Genomic DNA, 21,466 nt, shown 5'->3' with positions numbered 1-21,466 from the left:
TCCACTACCTCTTCCGGTCTATACTCATTGCAGATATTCCTGTACACAATTCCTGCAACTTGGTTGTACCGTTCAGTGTATGCTGTCCCTGCCTGCATCAAGCACTCTGCTGCTATGTGCTGGATGGTTTCAGTGGATTCCTTGCACAGTTTGCATCGTGGGTCTTGTCTGGTGTGATAGACTCCCGCTTCTATTGCTGTTGTGCTCAGTGACTATTCTTGTGTAGTCATGAGCAGTGCCTCTGTGCTGTCCTTCAGCTATAAGATCTTCTTACGTTAGCAATCTCTGACATCTGATATATATGAGAAATGTCTATTGGTGCATGATTTTAAATTCAGATTCAACATTCGTATAGTTTCACCTCCGAGTTTATCAGTTGGCAAATGTGCTGTTAAATTTATAACTAAAGAGGGACCCTTAGCAAAGTCAGTTTTCCAATTCATGTCTTCAGCTTCGGTAAATTTGAGACAGAGCAGATGTGGACATCCTTCCCTACTTCTGGTGCTGTTTCTATTCACTCTGTTTTTGCTTTATTTATCGGTCTATTGAATACAGTTTTTTGTTTTTGTTGTGGAAGTCATGTCGCCTTTTGTCATGTTCCTCTTTTCAGATTGATAGACAATTGTTACAAATGTCTTGCCGGCCTTTTAAACATTGGCTTGTCCCTGTATGGTCCGATATAAACAGTGGCCGTGTTTCAGTCCACTGACACCTTTCCAACGAGAGTTTGTTCCTTAATCTAACCACTTGAAGGCAGACTGAAGCAACTTGTACCTGAAGATTCAAATGCATCATAGACCAGTTTTCCTACTTGTAAATGCACTAAATGTGTTCCTTCTGGCAGCATACGGTGCTTATAGCAATCACATATTCTATATATCAGACCATATATAGATTATCAGACATAAACCCACCATCCTGGTCAAAAATGCTTTCTGAGCCCTTAGACCAAGAATTCTCACTATCTTTCTTAACAGCCTGTCAATTTAATAAAAATCACATTCATTTTTTCAATTAAAATCTTAATTGAACATAGCCCCTCAAATTGCAATTATATATTTTATGAAATCTTCGACTGAAAGGTGTTAGGTGACTGGTCAAAAATTAAAGTCTAATTAAGCATCACTTTCTCTAGATTAGTACATGTATAGAATCCTCATTATTTCAATTTTCCAACCTGCCACAGACATTATTTAAGGTGCCATCTCTTTCTGTCTCAACTGAATCTAATTTGCATATCAGTAATCCTATTAATTAGTCCAGGTGGGCTCTAGCTACTAATAATAGACAAGGGGGAAGGTATAATGTATACCTTCTCATTTATAATAGAGTTACTGCTACCCCGTCATATGCAAATTGTTCTGATTTTAAAAATTACATGATTAAAATGAAGGATTCCTGAGTTGAACCTACTCTATCAACCATTATTCATCTTGCCTGCTACGTTATCGGGCATTAACCTATTTAGTTTAGTTCGGCTGTGCATTGTGCACACAGCTCTGTGTTTTTCATTTCGTACAGTTCTTACGGATTGTCAGCCAGCAGACATCAGGTGTTTTTCCTCAACAATGTCAGCGTATGAAATTCATAAAATCTGAGCAACTAGGCCAGAGTCCCTTACAAATCTGAATGTCACACTCATGGGGAACAGCTTACCCTGCAGCAGGCTGTATCTTTGACTGATTGACATGGCGAGGAGGTCTAGGGAAATCAAGAGGTCTGCAAATTATGCATACATTCAGTTGAAAGATGCTGCAAACCACAGCTCTAAATAGAATTATTAGATTCACTTTCTCCTTTTAAAGATTTTGTTACCTGGGTCTTGCAGATCTAAAATCATTAGAAATTCAAATCCACTTAACACCTACAAGCTCAAATGAAACTGCTTCTGTTTTCAGACTCTTGATATCCGGCAGATGTGCTTTAGCTTGCACTTTGATGTAGCACTTCTCTCCTCCAGCAAAGCGAATTCCTGTGATTCCCTGTTCAACAGAAATTACGTGCAGTTAATAATCTATATGCATGTCTGTAGCTTTTCATGTTACTGAGAAGGAAAAAGTGAAACAATTTGGAGTTTTGTTCTCAGCTATTCAAGGAACAGTAGCCCTAGCTTGCGGTTCAAGCCCGCTCCGGAGACCTGTGCTCTCAATTCAAGCTGCACTGAGAACATGTAGGACATCATCCTCTCGGGTGGGTGCAAACTTGATTTGAGGAAGGATGGGGGGGGTGTCTCTTCCTTGTGATTCATATCTCGCTGGTATGAAGAAGATCACACCAGAAGATTATCAGAGCATCATCACTTTGCTGCTTTGGCAGATTTACCACACCACAGCTTGAAAAAAAACACATCAAAGATATTACATCACCTGAGATTATAACATACCATGTTAATGCAAATTCTTTCTATCTTAGCCTTGATATATTTGGCTCTTAGCAACGTGCCTTAGAAACATAGAAATATAGAAAACCTACAGCGCAATACAGGCTCTTCGGCCCACAATGCTGTGCTGAACATGTCCTTACCTGAGAAATTACCTAGGGTTATCCATAGCCCTCTATTAGGCAATCAGAGTTCTCACTCAAAGGAGACTGAAATGTTATGGAAAAATAAACTACAGAATCCAGTCCTGGGCTGTAGGTGCCTAATGCAACTTGCAAGAAGCAGAATGTAAAACCTGTTCTGCCCAAAGGGTACTGGACGAATAGAAGGCAGAACCATCTTAGAAACCGGATGTTTGGAGCCAAGAGGGACAGGTATCAAGTCATAGAGTGATAGAGCACTACTGCACAGAAATAGGCTATTTGGCCCATCTAGTCCATACTGAACTGTTATTCTGATAGTCCTATCAACCTGCACCCGCATCATAGCCCTCCGTACCCCTCCCACCCATGTACCTATCCAAACTTCTCTTAAAATTTGCAATCAACATCTACTACCTCTGCTGGCAGCTTCTTCCACACTCTCAACAACCTCAGACTGAAGAAGTTCACCCTTAGGCTTCCCTTAAATATTTCACCCTTCATTTTTAACCTATGATCTTTAGCTCTAGTCTCAGTCAACCTCAGTGGAAAAGCCTGCTTGCATTAACCCTATCTGTACCCTCATAATTTAGTATACCTCAGTGAAATCACCATTCTCCAAAGCTCCAGGGAATAAAGTCTTAACCTGTTCAACAACTCACGCACTCAGGTTCCAGCAACATCCTTTTAATTTTCTCTGTACTCTATCAATCTTACTGATATTTTTGCTGTTGGTAAGTGACCTGAACTGCACACAATACTCCAAATTTGGACTTACCCAATGTCTTATGTGACTTCAACATCATATCCAGCAATCAGTGCTTTACTTATGAAGGCCAATGTGCCAGAAGTTCTGTTTTGGCCGGCTTCATTAAAAGCCTCTCCCCTGCTACTGCACTGAATGACAGTGCACTGCCTGTGCCCCTCCCTTAAAGTTTAAGCCCCTCCCTTAGACCTTAAAGTTTGATTTAAAGCAACTGGGTTGCAAATCAAGACACACTTGAATATCAAAATGATTTCAGATGAAGATAGATTGGTATAATTCCTTATGAATCAATATACACATCATTAACAAGAACCTGAACAATGTATACGACCTTAAAGGTCACAAGAACATCTCCACATCTCAAGAACAAAATATAGCGCTGAGACAGTTACTAAATAAAAACAGAACATGAACAAAGAAGGCAGGAATCCCGAAGTTAGGTTAAAGAACCAGGTTTTAAGGGGTCTTGGAAAAGGAGTGAGGGAGAGGCTTAAGGTGAGAATTTCAAATGGTACTGCTGGTGTTGAAGGCAAAATTGGTAATGACAGAACAATTAAAGCTGGAAATGACAATGGCCAAAATCAGAGGGCCAGAAATATGCTGGGAGGCTACAGAACAAGAGAGATTACAGAGAAAAGAGGGGACAAGACCATAAATGTATTCAAAAGCAAGGATGAGAATTTTATTGACTACTGTGGTGTAAACAGGCAGGGAAGAACCGTGCAACTAGGGACATACAGAGCAGTCTTGGATGACTTCCAGCTTTTGTAGAGCAGAATGAGGCAGGCCAGCCGGGAGTGTGCTGGGAGAGTCAAGTCTACAGGTAACAAAGACAAGTTCTGAGGGTTCAGCAGCACACGAGCTGAGGCTGGTGTGAATCAGGCAATGTTGAGAAGACACAACTAGAAATCCTTTGTGATAACAAAAATATGGGGTTGGGAACTCAAGTCTATCACACAGGAGAAATACTGACCAGTGCAGAAAACAGTTTAGAAGTGACATTGTGGTGTAGAAAATAACCACAAAATGATGACTTTGGTCTGCCCTATGTTTAGTTTTATTTTATTCCGTATGTTGGGCAGTCTTTTATTTTATGAAAGTTGGATGGGGCTGAAATTAGGTGGTGAGTTAAAGCTAGTTGTCTCCACCACTCATGTGGAAAATGACTGTTCTGGACAATGGCAGCACAAAAATGAGAAGTAGGAGGATGCCAAGGATGGGGTCCCATTGGATACTGGAAGCAAAGCGGAGGAGAAGCCATTGCTGAAGGTTCACTCTCTATCACTTAACCGCCAAGAATGAACCAAGTGCGTTACTAAATGGCAGCGGTGACTTGTGAGAAGAGCAAGGTGAGGTGACTATGTCAAAGGCAGTAAGATAGTTAAGAAAGACAAAGGGAGATACATTACTGAGATGTGGTGATGTGAAAAGGGCTGTAAGGTTTCAAACCCAGAATTTTGGTGAAGCTGTGTGTATATTTGGGAGGTGATAACATGCAAAGGAAGACTAGAGAAGAAAGGAATATTAGAGGCAGAGAAATAGTTTACAGGAATGGAGAGCATGGTTTGGCATTTTGAGGAGGTGAATGACAATGGCATAATACCTAACTATAAGACCCATTAGCAGTGTCACCTGACAAAAGGAGATAGGAAGGAAAATTGGATGGTTAGTAGTCTATCGAGATACAGTGAAGGGTTAGAGGTGTGCAGAACAAGTTTGCAGAGGGCATTACGGGGATGAGGAAATACTGAAAGAAGTGAATTTGGGAGTAGGACAGATTTGGTAGGCTCATTTCTTTTGACAATAAAATTCCATGGGCTCTTTGCACTCATTGGAAGAGATGTTGTTGATGGGGAGAAAAAATCTAAAAGGCAACTTTTAGAGAGGAAAGAAACTGGAAGTTAGTTCTGCATTTCAGAATTATCCTGTTTTTCTTTAGTGAATTGTTTTGGTGGACAAAAGCAGGGATATGGCAGTTATAGGGATATAACCATGATACTGTGGCAACCCACTTTCTGCGCAGGCGAACCGGCTCACAATTAGCCAGCACGCGGGGGGAGACTTTGTTAATGCACCTCTGATGTCATTTTCGCCCAGAGAGGGTGGGCGCTAGGGATTTAAATGCCAGCGCCTCAAAGTTTGAATAAACTAGTCTCGAAACGACTTACCGACTGCGTGTCGTTATTTCAGTGCTGTGTGTAGCACATCGCTACAATACGTTTTATATGGCAGAGTCAAATCCAATGATGAGTGGGTAAACAAGGTGCCATCCTTGGCTATTCATATCTGTGTTCTTAAAATGTGCTAACTATGGAAACAGTTCTTAAGATTTAATTCACTGTTTAACTTACAGTTTGAAAATCATGAATTTCCACTGCCTCTTCATTACCACTTCCAGTTCTGAAAGTCTCAAGGTTGTTCTCAGTGTCAATTTCCAGTGATGCATCCTTTACCTTTCCATTGATGCTCATGCTATAATGCATATTGTACACCTGCAATCAGACCAGTGGTGTCATTGGCAAATAGTCACATTCCATGAACGAAACATACACTGCACATTCAACATCTGCTTAAAATGGCCGTGTATTTCTGCTTTGTACAAATATGACAAAGCAAGACGACTGATCTCTCTTCTAACAGAATAAAAATAGGAAATACTGGAAAAACTCAGGCAGATCAGATACTATGTATGGAGAGATAAATAAGGTTAATCTTCAGATTCTTTTCAGTTGGAGTCGAGTGGAGAAGTGATAAGGGATTTGTTAGTGTTGCTGTGAATAATAAAAGATGCTGAGAAGACAATGTGATAGGATCACATTTAGAAAATTCCTAGTTTCCCAGATAACCAAACCAGTTCTGGTTCCAAATGCACGGGGCTATCTATTTTACTCTCTGCTCTCAAATTCGTTATCAGTATTCAAATGTGCCAAAGACAAAACTATTATTTCCTGACCCACACCTCTCACAAACTGTTCTGAAGCTAGCTCCTAAGAGGTGCATAAGTGCTAATTTGACTGATGATTAGGACAGCCTTCCATCCACACCATGCTTCCTTTGATTCTGTGAACAAATTGGGCTATTTCTGTTTTCTGGAGAAGCAGAGGCCGAGAGAAGACCTGATGGAAGTTCAGAAAGATGTGAGTAGCATAGATAGGGGAGACAGCTGGTATTTCTTTCCCAGTGTCCAGAGGTGAGAGGGTGTAAGTTCAAAGGAGATTGGTAGGTGCTTGGAATTTGCTGTCGGGGTGGTAGTCAAGGCATATACCATACAGGCATTTAAAAGGCTCTAATGAATGTGCAGAGAATAGTGGGATATAGACATTGTGCAGGAAGGATTAGTTTAGATAAGCGTTTAATTACTCATTTAATTAGTTTGGCTTAACATCATGGGCAAAAGGCCTGCTCCTGTGTTGTACTCTTCTATTCTATGTGCATGATTAATCTCTATCTGTTGATCACCCCTCAGAGGTACAGATGGAAACAGGTCCTTTAACCCAACTGAATTTGTGACGACCATTTATATTTCAATAACATTACTTAACTTCATGCTTCCCATATTCTCCCAAATCCTGCAGTTGACCACTTACCAACCCACAAGGAGTATTTCTTTGAAATGCGGGATGAAATCAGAAGTCTCGGGGGAAATGGGAAGAATTTACAAGCCCACATGGTGAAGGTCAGATTGAACCTGGGTTTCTGGTACAGTAAGGCAGCTGTGCCATAGTGCTGCCCATGTTAGCAATTATCTGAAAACTAGGCCTTCATGAACATTTAAAAAGGCTCACATTGCTATGTAATTTTAACTGCAAAGAAGAAAAAGCTAGCCATTTAACTGCTGTACTAATGCGAAGGAAAGAATGTTGTAAGACACTATCTTGTATAAGGTATCACTTATCAAACATAAAGGTTATGTACACTTGAATACCTTTCCTTCTGTTAAGTGCCAGTTCAATGGCCTCATTTTTAATATATTATCAGTGTTGCTGTGACATCCATTCATATAATTAATTGTTTTATTAGTGCTCTCTGTGAACCAATTGCTCAGATTCATTGCAGTGTATCTAGAACTATAATGTGTGCAAATGGTTGAAGATCTGTACAAATGTTTCTACTCATGTTGAAGATGGTGTCTTGGCTGCCTACTTCCACTTCATCAAACTTCTCAGCGAGAGCAAAGACCATTTGCACGGAAGAATGAGTTTGTGGTATTACCCACTGGAACTTTACTGAGGAATACTGAAATGCAGACTTGGTAAAGGAAAGTATCACATGCACTAAATGAATTATTGGCTCATTTAGAATCTGAAATAAATCATTCTGCATTATCGTTGTTCCTTTGTATCTCATATTGAAATATTTGCACTGAACAGCAATTCAAATTCTCCAAAATGGCCAGGATAAATAAACTGGGCAGGCAGGCCTGCTGTTTTATTTTTAGACATTTGTTCAACATGAAGCTTTTACTAATGTAATTTCTTTTATAGCATTTTTTACAGGATTTAATGTGGCTCAGGTCTGACATTAGACGATGACAGCTGAGCAGGAGTATTCTCCCCTTTCAGACTACTTTACAAAAAGAAAGACAAACGTTTCTGCTGTTTCTGAGGTAACAATATGTCATCTTCTCTCTAAATCTGTTATCTGCTCTTTGGATTAGATTCTGATGACATAAGTAAGCAAGAGCAAACTGGAAACCCATTTTGCATTTCTCCTGATTTTTTGTTCCTATGACAGTTAAAATCAGATGGCTGATTTCAATCATTCACCTTTTGCTCTATCAGCCAAAGTCACAATCCATTTCTGCACATTATCAGGTATACGTCTAATTGTGTTGGTTCATATTTTGCAGTTACATTTAATGTAATACTCTGAACTTAAAATGAATTAATCCAAAGTTAAACATTTATCCACCTATGTAAGATCATCCCCAGATACCTTACTGAAAAGCCCAAGGTTATCCAATAATGTCTTACACTCAGGCTCGAGAAGTAAACAAATGGAGGAACTCAGCTGTTTTCATTTCTGGATGGAGTGTGGGTGGAAATGTTGGAATAGGTTTCGCACTTCCTACAAATGCAGGAGTAAGTGCCTGGGGAGTGATGAGTGGGGAGGGGTGAGCAACATAGGGAGTCCCAGAGAGAATGGATCCTGAGGAAAACAGAAAGGCAGGATTTGACTGGAGGTGGGATCACATTACAGCTGGTTGAAGGTACAAGATTCAAGGTCGTTTAATGCCATTTCCGGCACCAAAGTGTAAGGAGAACAAAATAATTTCTCTGGATCCGATGTAGCACAATAAAACCACAAAAAGATAAAGATCACAATAATAATTTTAAAAAACACATTAGATATAAATACATAAGATAGCTTATGTACATAGATTGATCATATGTCCATAAAGTGACACAAGACTGTACATAAGATGACTGACAGGAAATAACAAAGTAGTGGTGGAGTTAGTTGGTGGAGGTGTTGGTCAGTCCTACTGCTTGGTGAAGTATCCATTTCTGAGTCTGGTGCTCCTAGTGTGGACGCCAGTGGATATGGTCTGGTGTCAGTGACACATTAGGCAGTTCTGCCTACCTGCTGTACGGCCTTCATGTCCACCGTTGTGCAGTTTCCGTACCAAACAGTGATGCAGCATGTTAAGATGCCCTCTACTGCACATCTGCAGAATGATGTGGGTAAGGATGTGCAAAGGCACTTCAGCCTCCTCAGAAAATAGAGGTGCAAGTCAGCCTTCTTGATGAATGCTGTGTTAAGAATGGAGGCTGGTTGGAGGAAAGCTAAGCAGAAATGGGTATTCTATCCCTGACTGCGGGGAGCTAGAGTGAGAGTGAGCGCAGGAAATGGAGGAGATGCTGGTATCGACTTCATTAACGAGGGTGTGTGTGAGGGGGAGGGGGACACTTTTCCTGATAGTGGAGCTTGGGCTCCATCAACCAGAGTGGGGTTGAAGGGGAGATACTTCCTGAAAATGGAGGTCATATCAGGCCTGCACAGTAGGCACATCTGAGTCTCCACCCAGTGAACAGGAGTCACCTGCCACTCATTTCTAACACATTACCTGCAGCCTATTTAAACACAACTTGCACCCTCAATCCTTGTTCACTCTTTCAAACCAGCTGGCCTCAGCCAGTTACTCCTAGGTTTCAGTTATCCTGTTGCATGAAATATCTGCTCTCTCTTACTTTGTGGCCTCTCATTACAGTTTGTTAGTAAAGTTATTGCTCATTGGTCATTAGTCTCCACTGCAATGCATTTGCTTCAAGCCTCCTCGGCATTCCCTGACAGTTAACCTGGCAGAGTATGCTTGGTTAAAGGAAGTTGGCCGTCAACATGAGCCCAAGGTCCAGAAGCAGGAGGAGACCATTGACCATCTGCTTACCACTCTCAACCAACTCTCTGTATCAATACAGGAGCCCTGTGGCTGTATTGAGTTCCTCTGAGCCCTGGGCTTTGGTTCCTGAATGCTTCGACAGATCCCCAACCCGATATGGCAACTTTCTGTCCTATTGTGTTTTACATTTTGAGCTTCAGTCGGCTCTGTGTTCTATGGACTCTGCCCAGATTGCCTTTGTCATCTCTCTTTTGACCACCAGATGTGAGGTTTTCACCACTGAGATGTGTTGGGCTTTCGACCATCCGGGAAGAGGAAGGGAGGCAGTTTATCGAGTACTTCATCTGTTTCGAGGCTCGCACATGGCGTTGGGCTACACTGTGGAATTCAAAAGCTTTGTGGCGGAGTGCAGCTGGAATGCGGACACGCTGTAGGCCCATTATCGTCACGGCCTCTCGGAGCACTTGATAAGCGAATTACCTACCTGGGAGATGCCTACCGACCTTGAAAGCCTCATCACTCTGTCCTTCTGTACTGACAAGCATCTCATAGAACAACCCTCCAGGTCATCTGCTGGAACCCCAGTTCTCCTCCCAGAACTACTTCAGGCTGCAGGACCCTCATCATTAACACCTTCAAAACCTGAGAATTTAGGCACAGCACCCTTAAGCCCCTCAACAGTGTTAAGTGTCGGTAGAGAAGCAACTTGTGCACTTTCTGTGAAGCAGCCGATCACCCGTGCATCAACTGCTCCGTATCCCAGAAAACAGCACCACCAGGTAGAGATGAGGAACCTTGCATCTGGTAAGCTCCCCTCCAGCCTCTTGTTCCAGCACAATAGCCTGACCCACTCACTTTGTCCGACTACACACCCTGACTACTCTGAATGCCCAGGGGGCTCAGATGGATTCTGCCCCAGTAGGTGACCTTACGGATTAGACACTGTGTATGCAGATTGGACTCCTTACCAAGCCCATCTGTTACCCCCTCTACATCATGGCAATTGACGGATGCCCCTTGGGGTCTGCGATGGTCAGAACGCACACACAGTTTATGCACACGAACATCAGAAAGCACCACACGCCCATCTAATTCCTCCTAATTGACTCTTCCAACACTCCTCTCATCTCGGTTGACTCCTGCCTCTCCACTCATGACCTTACTGCACCTGGTCATCTGGTTCACTGCTGAGTTATGGACTCACATGCTACACCACCTGCCTGCATCCCCAGTTGACTTCACCCTGTAAATCCATAGAGACAGAGGAAACTCTCAACTTCACAAAACTCCCACAGGGATACCATGACCTAGTCATCGTCTTCAGTACAGGGGAATCCAGCTCCCTGCCACCTCACTGGCCACATGTCTATGCGATTGACATCCTCCTGGGCATACTTCTCCTGGAAGCCATCATTCTCCCTCTTGCCTCCTGAGACACAAGCACAAATGACTATGTTGCCAAAGTTCTTCAATCGGACAAGGCTTCTTTCGACCATCCCAGTCCCCAGCTGGTGCAGGATTCTTCCTTGTCAAAAAGAAAGATGGGGTCTTTGTCTGTGCATTCACTATTGTGAACTCAATAAAACCACCACTGGGAACCTCACCCCTTGATGGACAGTGCATTCAAAACACACCGCAGGGTCCAGATCTTCACCAAACTGGAGCATCCAACCTGACCTGTGTCTGCCAGGGGGATGAGTAGATGATGGCATTTGCAACACCCACTGGCCACTTGATGCCTTTCAGACTTTCCAACAGACCAGCTGTTTTCTAAGCCTTCAGTCACGAGATGCGCAGATGTGTGTTCATCTACCTTGACAACATCCTCATCTTCTCCAAGGAAGCCCAATATGTCTGCCATGTCCATTCAGTCTTTCAGCATCTCCTTGAAAACCAACTGTATTGCACATTAGAAAAATGCCAGTTCCTCACTCCAGTCATTTCCTTCCTGGGTTATGTCTTTTCACCCAATGCATAACCGAGAAAGTCTGTATAGTCGTTGAATTGCCCTGATAATGCTCCCTCAAATAGCTATAGTGCTACTTGGGATTTTCCAACTCCTGCCACCATTTTGTCAGGAGCTACAGCCAAATTGCCGCTCCTCTCACCTCCCTCACCAAGTCATTACCTTATGAACAACCTGGTCTGTTGCTGTGGACATAGTTTTGAGGAGCTTCAGAGATGCTTCACTACCACTCCCATTCTCCACCCTTCAAAGCCCTCCAGGGCTTTTGTGGTAAAGGTGGACCCATTTGGTACCAGCAAGGACCAGACGGGAAGACACACCTTTGTGCCTTCTTCTCACTCATGTTCAACTCTACACAGTGCTGTTGTGGAGTAGAGACAGGGAGCTACTTACTATTAAAGGGCCTTGGAGGAATGGAGACATCAGCTGCTGGGAAACACTAAGCCTTTTCTGATCTGGACAGACCATCAGAACCTCATATCCACTTAGCAGACCACCCACCGCAACCCACATCAGGCTCGCTGGGCCCTCTTCTTCGAGCAATACAACTTCAGCATCTACCAACCCAGCTCCAAGAACACTAAAGCAGATGCTCTGCCATTGCAGCTTAACTCAACTGAGATGGAGATCAACCCTCAGCCCACCATTCCATCTTCCCAGATCCTCACTCTGATCATCTGGAACATTGAGAACCAGACTGCCAGGCCCTACACCGTGAGCCTGCTCCTGCAGACACACACACCTGACAATCATATGTACGTGCTGTCGACTGTGCGCACTGAGGCATGACGGACCTTGAATTTTCCGCAACGCTGCTTCTGGTGGCCATCTATGATCACAGATGTATGTCAGTTCATTACTGCCTGCCCTCAATGTGCCCAGTCCAATTCCTGCAGGCAGCAGCCCTCTGGGCTCCCACAGCCATTACCAGTGCCTAGATACCTGTGGTCCCACATCACCATGGATTTCATCACAGATTTGTCACCTTCTGATGGGGTCATGGTAATTGTGCCAGTCGTGGATCAGTTCTCCAAATCGGCCCACTTCATGGTGCTTCCCAAACTTGTGTCAACCGCTGAGTCAGTGGACTTTGTTCTTCAGCAAGTACATAGTTTGCCTCCATGACATTGTGACAGACCAGGGCCCACAATTATTCTCCCGCTTCTGCTGAGCTTCTGTTCTCTCCTCTGCACCTCAGTGCATTTGTTCTCTGGCTATCAGTCTGAAAGAACCAAACAGCAAGTTGAGAAGTTTCTGTGATGCTTTGCTGCCTCATACATTTCCACATGGAAGAAGAATCTGCTCTGGGCTAAATGATCTAACCACAACAGATCTCCTCTGCCACAGGTATGTCACCATTTGAAGTACATCAGCGCTACCAAGCTCCATTGTTCCCATGGAGAAGGCAATGGTGGTGGTCCCATTCCCCAGGGTCTTGGTTGACTGATACCAGAATGCTGGAAAAGGGCAAGGAGGGCCATCCTAGCTGCCAACTATGCCTCAATGTCACTGGTGCCCAGCCAGACTATTCTGGCTTGAGGACCATGTCTCACTGTCCACCCATGATCTGCCCTTGTGCAGCAACTGCCATAAGCTCTGGACCCAGTTCAATGATCCCTTTAAAGTTGCCAGTCACATTAATGCAGTCACTTACTGCCACCAGCCACCATCATCCTTCAGGATCACACCTACCTTCCACGTGTCCTGCCTTAAGCTTTGTCCATGGACTACTCAACCCATCTGAGCCCGCACCACTGGAACTAAGAGTGGCGGAAGGTGGTCCAGTGTACATGGTTCGCTGGCTGATAGATTCACATTGTCTTCCACAGGGTGGACTGTACCTGGCCGACTGAGAATGGTTGAGCCCAGAGGAGAGGTATTGGGTGCCTTCTAGTTTCATCTTGGATCCATCACATCGCAGGACCCACCTGGATTGTCCTGGGCTATAAGGAAGAAGGAAGTGGGAGGGTCCTGTCATACCTTCACCTACAAGCACTTCTCAATCTCCACCCAGCTAAAAGGAATCATCAGCCGCTCAATTCCAACTCATCCCCTGCAGCCTATTTAAACCCAGCTCTCACCCTCTCTCCTTGTTCACTCAGTGAACTAGCCAGCCTCAACCAGTTACTCCTAGCCTTCAGCAAGTATCCATTCTCTCTTATTCTGTGGCCCCTTGTGGCTTGTTATTTTGTATTTTATTATTAAAGTTATCACTCACCATTCAGTCATCTCCTCTGCTCTGTGTTTGGGTCAAACCTCTTCTACATTTCCTGATGGGTTACCTCAGATGTCCTAGAGTAAAAATGTCATCTTGAGGACAAATGTGGTGCAGACAGAGAAAGTGAACAAAAGGATTGACATCCTTATTAGTGACAGGATGGAGGAGATATAGTCTAGGTAGTGAGGGAGTCAATGCATTTGCAGTAAATTTTAGTGGATATTTTGTCTTCTGAAATGGAAGCATAAAGATTAAGAACGGGGAGAGAAGTGCCAGATATAGTCTAAGTGCATTGGAGTGCAGGATTGAAATCGGTAGTGATATTGATGTAATTAAGAAGTTCTGCTCATGTGCAGGAGGCAGAACTAACACAGTGGAGAAAGAGCTGGTGAATGATGCCAGAGTTGGTTTGGAAAAACCCCACTCCACATAGCCAATGAAAAGGCAGGTGAAAATAAGTCCATGTGAATGACTATGCCTATAATTTTTATTTATAGAAAGTGAGAGGAATCAAAAGAGAATTTGTGGAGGGTAGTGGTAGTTCAAGAGAACTGATAGAATCTATGCTCTAGGTAGAAGCACAGACCCGAAGGCATTCCTGATGGAAATTTGAGCCATATAGGGACTGGACATCCATGGTAAAGATGAAGCAGTGGAATAGAAGTGGTTAAAATGGTGGAGAGCACGTGAGTTGCCCTGGATGTAGGGGGACAATATAGACTCATGGTATGAGGATGTGAATTCAACGAGGCAAAAGCAAGCTGAAACAACACGCCTACCAAGGCAGTCCTGTTTGTGAATCCTGAATAGGTGACAGAAATGGACAGTATGGAATTGGGAGACTAACAGGTTGGAGGCTGTAATGGGAGACATCTGCAAGTGGTGAGATCTGTGATGGTTTTGGAGACAGTGGCATGATGATCACTAGTGCCCGAGTATGTATGGGGAAGTGCCTGACAATTACCAAGGATTTTTGCCAGATTATAACAACACCTCCCTTGTCTGCAGGTTTAGCAAATGTTTGACATCGTGCAGAATGAGTGGAGAGTTGTGCATTCAGAGGGGTGAAGTTAGAGTAAGTGAGAGGAATGGAGGTCAAGATGGTTGATCTCACATCAGTAGTTGGAGAACTAAAGGGAGGGTAAAAGGTCCTTAAGAGGAGGAGGAGGAGTGTTGGAGAAGAGGGAGCGCAATTAAAGAGGGTATGAAATCCTTGGCAAAGGGATAGGCACAGAGGTGGATGTGATGGAAGAAGAACTTAACATCATGATTGGTCTGCAGCTCATACAGAGAGACTAACCCTCTCGTTGGTACATCCTTCACCAAGGGAATCACTTCTGTTGTGCTGATCAGAGTTGCAGCAATATTCAAGATTCAGCTGATTCAGTCATTCCAAGGTTACACTTTTAACCCTCCAGGATTTGGTTGTGTATTTCAAACTCTTTTCACTTTTTCAATGACAGTTGAAGAAACTAATATTTCATAATCTTTTTCCAGTTCAACCCTACCAATTTCAATATGCAGTAACTGTGCTTTTTCTTTCTTTCCCCATTAATTCACTCACATTAGCTTGTCCGGCTCAGTTTTTGAACTGGTCTCCTCCAATGGTCATAGCTCCTCCAGATTTCATATTATCTGGCCACTCAAGTTCTGAATCCAGATCATTTACACAAATTAGGAACAGAATGACCATACCATTGATCTGCTAATATCCTTTTTGGAAACCAACATCCCCCTTTGTTCCAACTTAATTAAATGTACACATTGTTACTGTTCCTTCAGCTTGTTGAGAAGAGACATGATAGAGGTATTCAAGATATTAAGAGGAATAGATAGAATGGACAGCCAGCGCCTCTTCCCCAGGGCACCACTGCTCGATACAAGAGGACATGGCTTTAAGGTAAGGGGTGGGAAGTTCAAGGGGGATATTAGAGGAAGCTTTTTTACTCAGAGAGTGGTTGGTGTGTGGAATGCACTGCCTGAGTCAGTGCTGGAGGCAGATACACTAGTGAAATTTAAGAGACTACTGGACAGGTATATGGCAGAATTTAAGGTGGGGGGTTCTATGGGAGGCAGGGTTTAAGGGTTGGCACAACATTGTGGGCTGAAGGGCCTGTACTATGCTGTATTGTACTATGTTCTATGTTTTATGTTGTTCTTTATACTAAGAATCAACAGAGCTTTGAAATTATGTGGAATTCCATGCAAAGCCCTTTGAGTGGAACAGTGCACAGGACTTAACAAAGTTCACAATAATGATAGCTTAAAAAGCTCAGGGTAGTCAGAAAAAAATCTGGATTTATCATTGGCAAGGAACTTAGACCTCAATGGTGTATTTCTGATCATCAATTCCATTTTTTAGCATGGAATAGAAGTTAAATTGCTCTGAGAATTACCTATGATCATTTTTAACATCTGTGGAGAATGTGAGAAGTTATATAAGGTGATTTTCAATCTTCCAGTGGTTTCAAAATGCACTGCTCCAGTGATGACATGGTGACACCTGCTCCAAGGAATGGACCCTTGTTGTCTTCACAACCTGGAATGCACTTGATATGGCCTCAATAACCTCCTGATGCAAGATGTCAGGGCCCAATGTAACCCAAAGATCGACAGGAATTGGCAATATCCCAGGGACAAAATATCCAGGGACCATTTTGGCCACAGTCTAATATCCTTATCCTGAGTCTAGATCAAAGTCCATATCCAACTCTTGACCCAGGTGTAGTGTGATCATCTTTGACCATAAAGCTGACATAGTAAAAGTGGATTATGGTCTGTTACGAGTAACTGAGATAAACTTCTAGTCCGGCAAGGTGAAAAGAGGTATTGGAGAAGTGGTGAGTGGGCCAATGAGAGGGCAGTGCTTGAAGCAACAAGATGACAGCTCTGTGGGGAGGTGGTGAAGCAGTGGTGAGGGTGTCAATTAGTAGGAAATAGAACAGTCAAGAGTAACTGAGAGGAGCAATAAAACAGACTTGAGGGAATGATGTGATGTGGGGAAGCAATGAGAACTATGCCATTTGTGCCTTTAGACTTGCCTGAAATTATCAGTATCTGATTATGTACTGTTCAAATAATGCCAATTATAATGAGTGGTTCTCACTAGTGGTTTGAATTGTATCTCTGGAACTCCCCACCAAAAACTGTGTGTACATTATCTCTTTCCTAACAGATATTAGTGCTCTCAGATCCTTCAGAGCTGCCTGATTAATACTGTGTGGCTCAGGAAATTTATTTATTTTCAGCTAATGAAGCTGCCTAGAATTTCCATCTCATCTGTAATAAATCCTTAAGGATTAAATTGGATAGTGTTGGAAAACAAGGAAGGGGATCACAATGTACCATTAACCTCCACCTGCTGGGCCTTTTACCAGCTGTACACCAAATCTGAGTTACCTTCTTATTTTATTATTCAGTGGCAAACCAGTTCTAACCTTCTGAATGCCCATTCTAACACCACCCCCACCAAATATTGTGCTAAACACAGGTGTTGATCACACACACTCATATCACTTACTCCCCGACAAGCTCAAGTAGTTAGACCTATCTGTTAAAATACCTACCACTCTCTTACGCTGCTCCAAGTCTCACAGCTCCCAGGTGCATTGTACAAATAGATTGTAAAAATCTGACCAAGGATCTCCTCCCTCTTGCATGAAGTGGTGGGGTCAGCAGCGGGGCTGGAAAGGTGGAAAGTAGTCCAAGCAGAGTCTCCGAAGACCTACCACCAATGTTTTACAAACAGCTTCTCCTTCCATTTATTTTAGTAACCTATAATAATTTTTATCTTTTGCACTGTACTGCTGGGCAAAACAACAAATTTCATGACATTTGTCAGTGATAATAAACTTGATTGTGATTCACTAGTCACACTGAAATTGTGTTGGAAGTAATTACACTTACAATCAGAGGGGAAAGGAGAGGGAAGGAGTGGATATAGAATAAATAAACCAGACGGAAAGTTTGAATCTGGGCTGAGGACAATGCCATGGGATTGATTTTTAGCTGGTTGACTCACTGAGTGAACACCTTAACACCACAGTACTTTGGCATGTGGACTCGCATTGAGCAGCCACTTTTTTTCATTTTTCCATTCCCAGTTGCTTTACCTTCCAGCAGAAATGGAAAGGAAACATTTGGAAATGAGCCTCTTGTTTCAGACAAAAATCCCTACATTTCCAGCTCTTTATCTTTCTAGACAGAGTCTCTTGCAGTGCAAAAGGGACAGACATACAGTATATTCAGTTTAGTTTAGTATATTTTGCCTGTAATAGCCTGGAAAAGAGCAGCTCTCAAGAATTACCAACTTTTCATTCATTGAAAATTCCTGTCTGGCAGATTCCTTCCTCAGGGCCAACAGAGCAGCACCTCTGATCTGTGGAATTCCAGGACATAAGAAGGGCCTTGTCCTAAACCTGGATTCCTCTCTGGAGAAAACGGCAGCCTTGGCTCCAAAGAGACTGTTTAGCAGCTGGTGAAAATCCATATATACTTCCAATGACCAGCACTGCTGGCAAGGGTGCGGGATGGGACGGCAAGGGGAAGACTGGGCTGCGAACGGGTTTGGTTTCTTCCAAACTTCTCCCAACTTTTAGTTACAAATGAGAGGAGAGGCTAGAGTCTTCCCTTCACCAGCGTTTCAACATTCACCGGGTTTAAAAGAAAATATTTTCCCGTTCCCATCACTGCATCATTACCATATAGCTGTGTCTAAAGTTGATTGACATTCTTTACAAGGGCTCATCTCCTGTCGGGATTATTGTCAAAACATTTAACCGTTCACTTTCTTTTGCAAAAGTAAAAGGGTTTAAGACGATATAAGTGGGACCCTGGCCGGTACTGTGCAACAGTTTAAAGGGAAGCGACCGGCGGTGATCGATGTACAGAGCGATGCCACACACCAGCCGACCCTAGTGCCGCCAAGAGACCATCGAAGCTTCACACAGCTGGTCGCTGGCTTTGCACCTCTACTTTTTGATCAAGTTTCCCTTCTACGTTACCCTTTCTGTTTGGAAAGGGTGGAGGGGCTAATAATTTCATAAATATCGGGGTTACGTTGCTTACATTTTTGTCATGGATCTTCCAGAAGTAAAAAGCTCCAATCGCTCCGAGGACCAGGAGGGCAGAGCCGGTGATGAGAATCACGGCGCCGATCTTCAACAGGCGGCCGCTGCTCGAGGGTTTGACGGCCACGGTGTATGCCTTGAACAGGGACAGAAATGAACTCTTAAACGGCAGTAACTTCAAATTATAAACTCGAGCAAAAACGCCAGCACCGCTACTGATGATAGAATTACTGTCTCACGCACAGCGAGGAACTTTGACAAAACAGTTTTGAATGAATTTTGCCATCAGAAATGAATAACATATGAAACTTTTTCCCAAAACCTAAATTGTAACAAATCCTGCGCAATTCAATAAAACCTGTCCGGTAAACAATGGGCTCGTTATCCCGGCACCTCACTGCCCCTTCTGAACTTCAGTTGCCACTTCATTCCAGTACGCTGGAATATTTTTCTCATGATTTTTAAAGTACACAGCTTCTCGTCATGTAAAGTGGCGGAATTGGTTTGCAATAATTTGCAATCTATTTCATATTATCAAAGAAACCCTTAAAATTTACACACTTCGTCTCGCTTAACTAATCTTTGAAACTTTGTTTGGAAATGGGTCTAAACTTTACGTAAATGTACCAGGGACGGAGGCGCTGAAGACATTTTATTCCCTCTCCTATGTACTTACAGGCGGCAGGCATTGCTCCACGTCAGCTGGCCCTGCCAGCGCTATGGGCACTTTTTCTGAAGTTTCTGCCATGGTGTCTGTGTGGCACTGACCCTCAGCGTCCGTGGATAATCTCTGTCCCTGCCGCAGCAGGCAGCAACGTGTTCTGAATATCTAACAACCTCCGCCTGCCCCCCGCTGCTCCCTCCAATTCACACACACACCTCTCATATTCCCTTTCACGTCATTTCCAACCGGAAAAGCTCATTGGTTAAGAATATGATAAGTAGATTTTATTCTGACTAAATACATTAAGAAAGTTTAACTAAAATATGTATGATAAATCAACATATAGAATGCCACAACTAATTTATGATATTTCTGAACAGAAATATCAAAAATGAAATAAATAACAGTGATGTGTGAATTTGATGTTAAAATGTTGAATTAAATATGTCCTTTTAGCTGACATTGCTTTTAATGTGGTTTGGTAGATACCAATAATTAATGACAGTTTATTCATTAGAACTGGGAATGTGTGCCAATTCATGTTCTTTCTCCCTGGCCCATTTTAATTCTAGCAGAACAAGAATAGGAATGGTTAATGATGACTTGTAATGTCTGATACCCAAGACTCCAATGTGGTTTTTGTGAGAAATTTAGGGATTGTCATTGAAATTTTCCACCCTGGTTTGAACACTTGTAAAATTATTCTCAGTCGATCAGATACAAGAAATAAAATCAGTCAGGGCTCCTATTTCTCACTACTATTCAGACACTGGAATGATGATACTGTATGAAATGGTTACCAGCAGTGAATTATTGGCTCCTTTAAGTACCAAAATTCACAGATGATGTGAGTCACTTATAAATCGAGTTAACAATGGGAAACCCAACCACAGCTTAGCATGGACATCACTTTCAACAAGAGTGAGGGGTGAGAGAAAGACTGCTCAGCAGAATCACTCTCAGCTCAAAGCACAATGTTACATGTTCAACTTCCAAACTAGAAATTTGAGCATATACTTTAAACTCTCCCTTCACTGAAGTACTCAAGTTAGTCAGAAGACCAGAAGACCCTAAGATATGGGAGCAGAATTAAGTCATTTGCCCATTGAGTCTGTTCTGCCATTTCATTGTGGCTGATCCATTTTCCACTCAGCCCCTGTCTCCTGCCTTCTCCCCATATCCTTCATGATCTGATTAATCAAGAATCTGTCAAACTGTGCCTCAAATATACCCACAACTGCTTGTGGCAACAAATTCCACAGATTCACCACTTTCTGGCTAAAAAAAATTCCTTCTTTTTCCATTTTTTTATTATCATTATTAATAACAACAAAATAAAATTTGTACATAGATAATGGGATTACAAACGTACATATTTCAACTAACTATAAAAGATTACAAGAACAATGATTACAGTATAAATGAGTATTCCCGCATCGTAAATGATACAATATACAAATAGACAAGGCAAACCTAGGTGTATCATAATATAGAATAAAAAGAAAAAGGAAAAAAGAAAATAAAAATCATTATGCAAAAAAATTAATCTAAAAATCTAATAACTAATAGAAGAAAAAAACAAAAAAGAGAAAAAAAGAAAAAATAAAAAAGAGAGAAAAAAAGGGCTGTTTATAATATCTCACAAAAATACAAAATCATCAGTGTCGTCAACTTCGATCCTCTTGACATATATGAAATCAAAACTGGAAAATCAAATAGGCCTGGAACAGGGTCATATTACATCATATGAAAATATTGAATAAATGGTCTCCATATCTTTTCAAATTTAGTAGAAGTGTCAAATACACCACTTCTAATTTTAAGCTTCTAAACTTCTAAACTTAACCTTATTATTCCTATTGAGAATTGGGATAAAATTCTTCAATTAGTTAATACATCATCTATATGTGCCAAACATTCACT

General features: G+C 42.4%; 1 protein-coding gene across 1 annotated transcript in view; it reads right to left on the bottom strand.

The window, feature by feature from the left end:
* Nucleotides 1–19,686, bottom strand: part of LOC132390786 (leukocyte cell-derived chemotaxin 1-like) — a 61,824-nt gene extending 42,138 nt beyond the window's left edge. The window contains exons 1-4 of the mRNA XM_059963333.1: nt 19,556–19,686; nt 18,878–19,015; nt 5,638–5,778; nt 1,869–1,982 (exon numbers count right to left, since the gene is read on the bottom strand). Coding sequence (XP_059819316.1) covers nt 1,869–1,982; nt 5,638–5,778; nt 18,878–19,015; nt 19,556–19,627 — 465 coding nt within the window. The 5' untranslated portion in view covers nt 19,628–19,686. The remainder of the gene's footprint in view (nt 1–1,868; nt 1,983–5,637; nt 5,779–18,877; nt 19,016–19,555) is intronic.
* Nucleotides 19,687–21,466: the final 1,780 nt, after the last annotated feature.

This window comes from Hypanus sabinus, chromosome 3 (genome assembly GCF_030144855.1).
Source record: "Hypanus sabinus isolate sHypSab1 chromosome 3, sHypSab1.hap1, whole genome shotgun sequence".
Taxonomy (NCBI): domain Eukaryota; kingdom Metazoa; phylum Chordata; class Chondrichthyes; order Myliobatiformes; family Dasyatidae; genus Hypanus; species Hypanus sabinus.
This window is presented reverse-complemented; position numbering and strand designations above follow the sequence as displayed.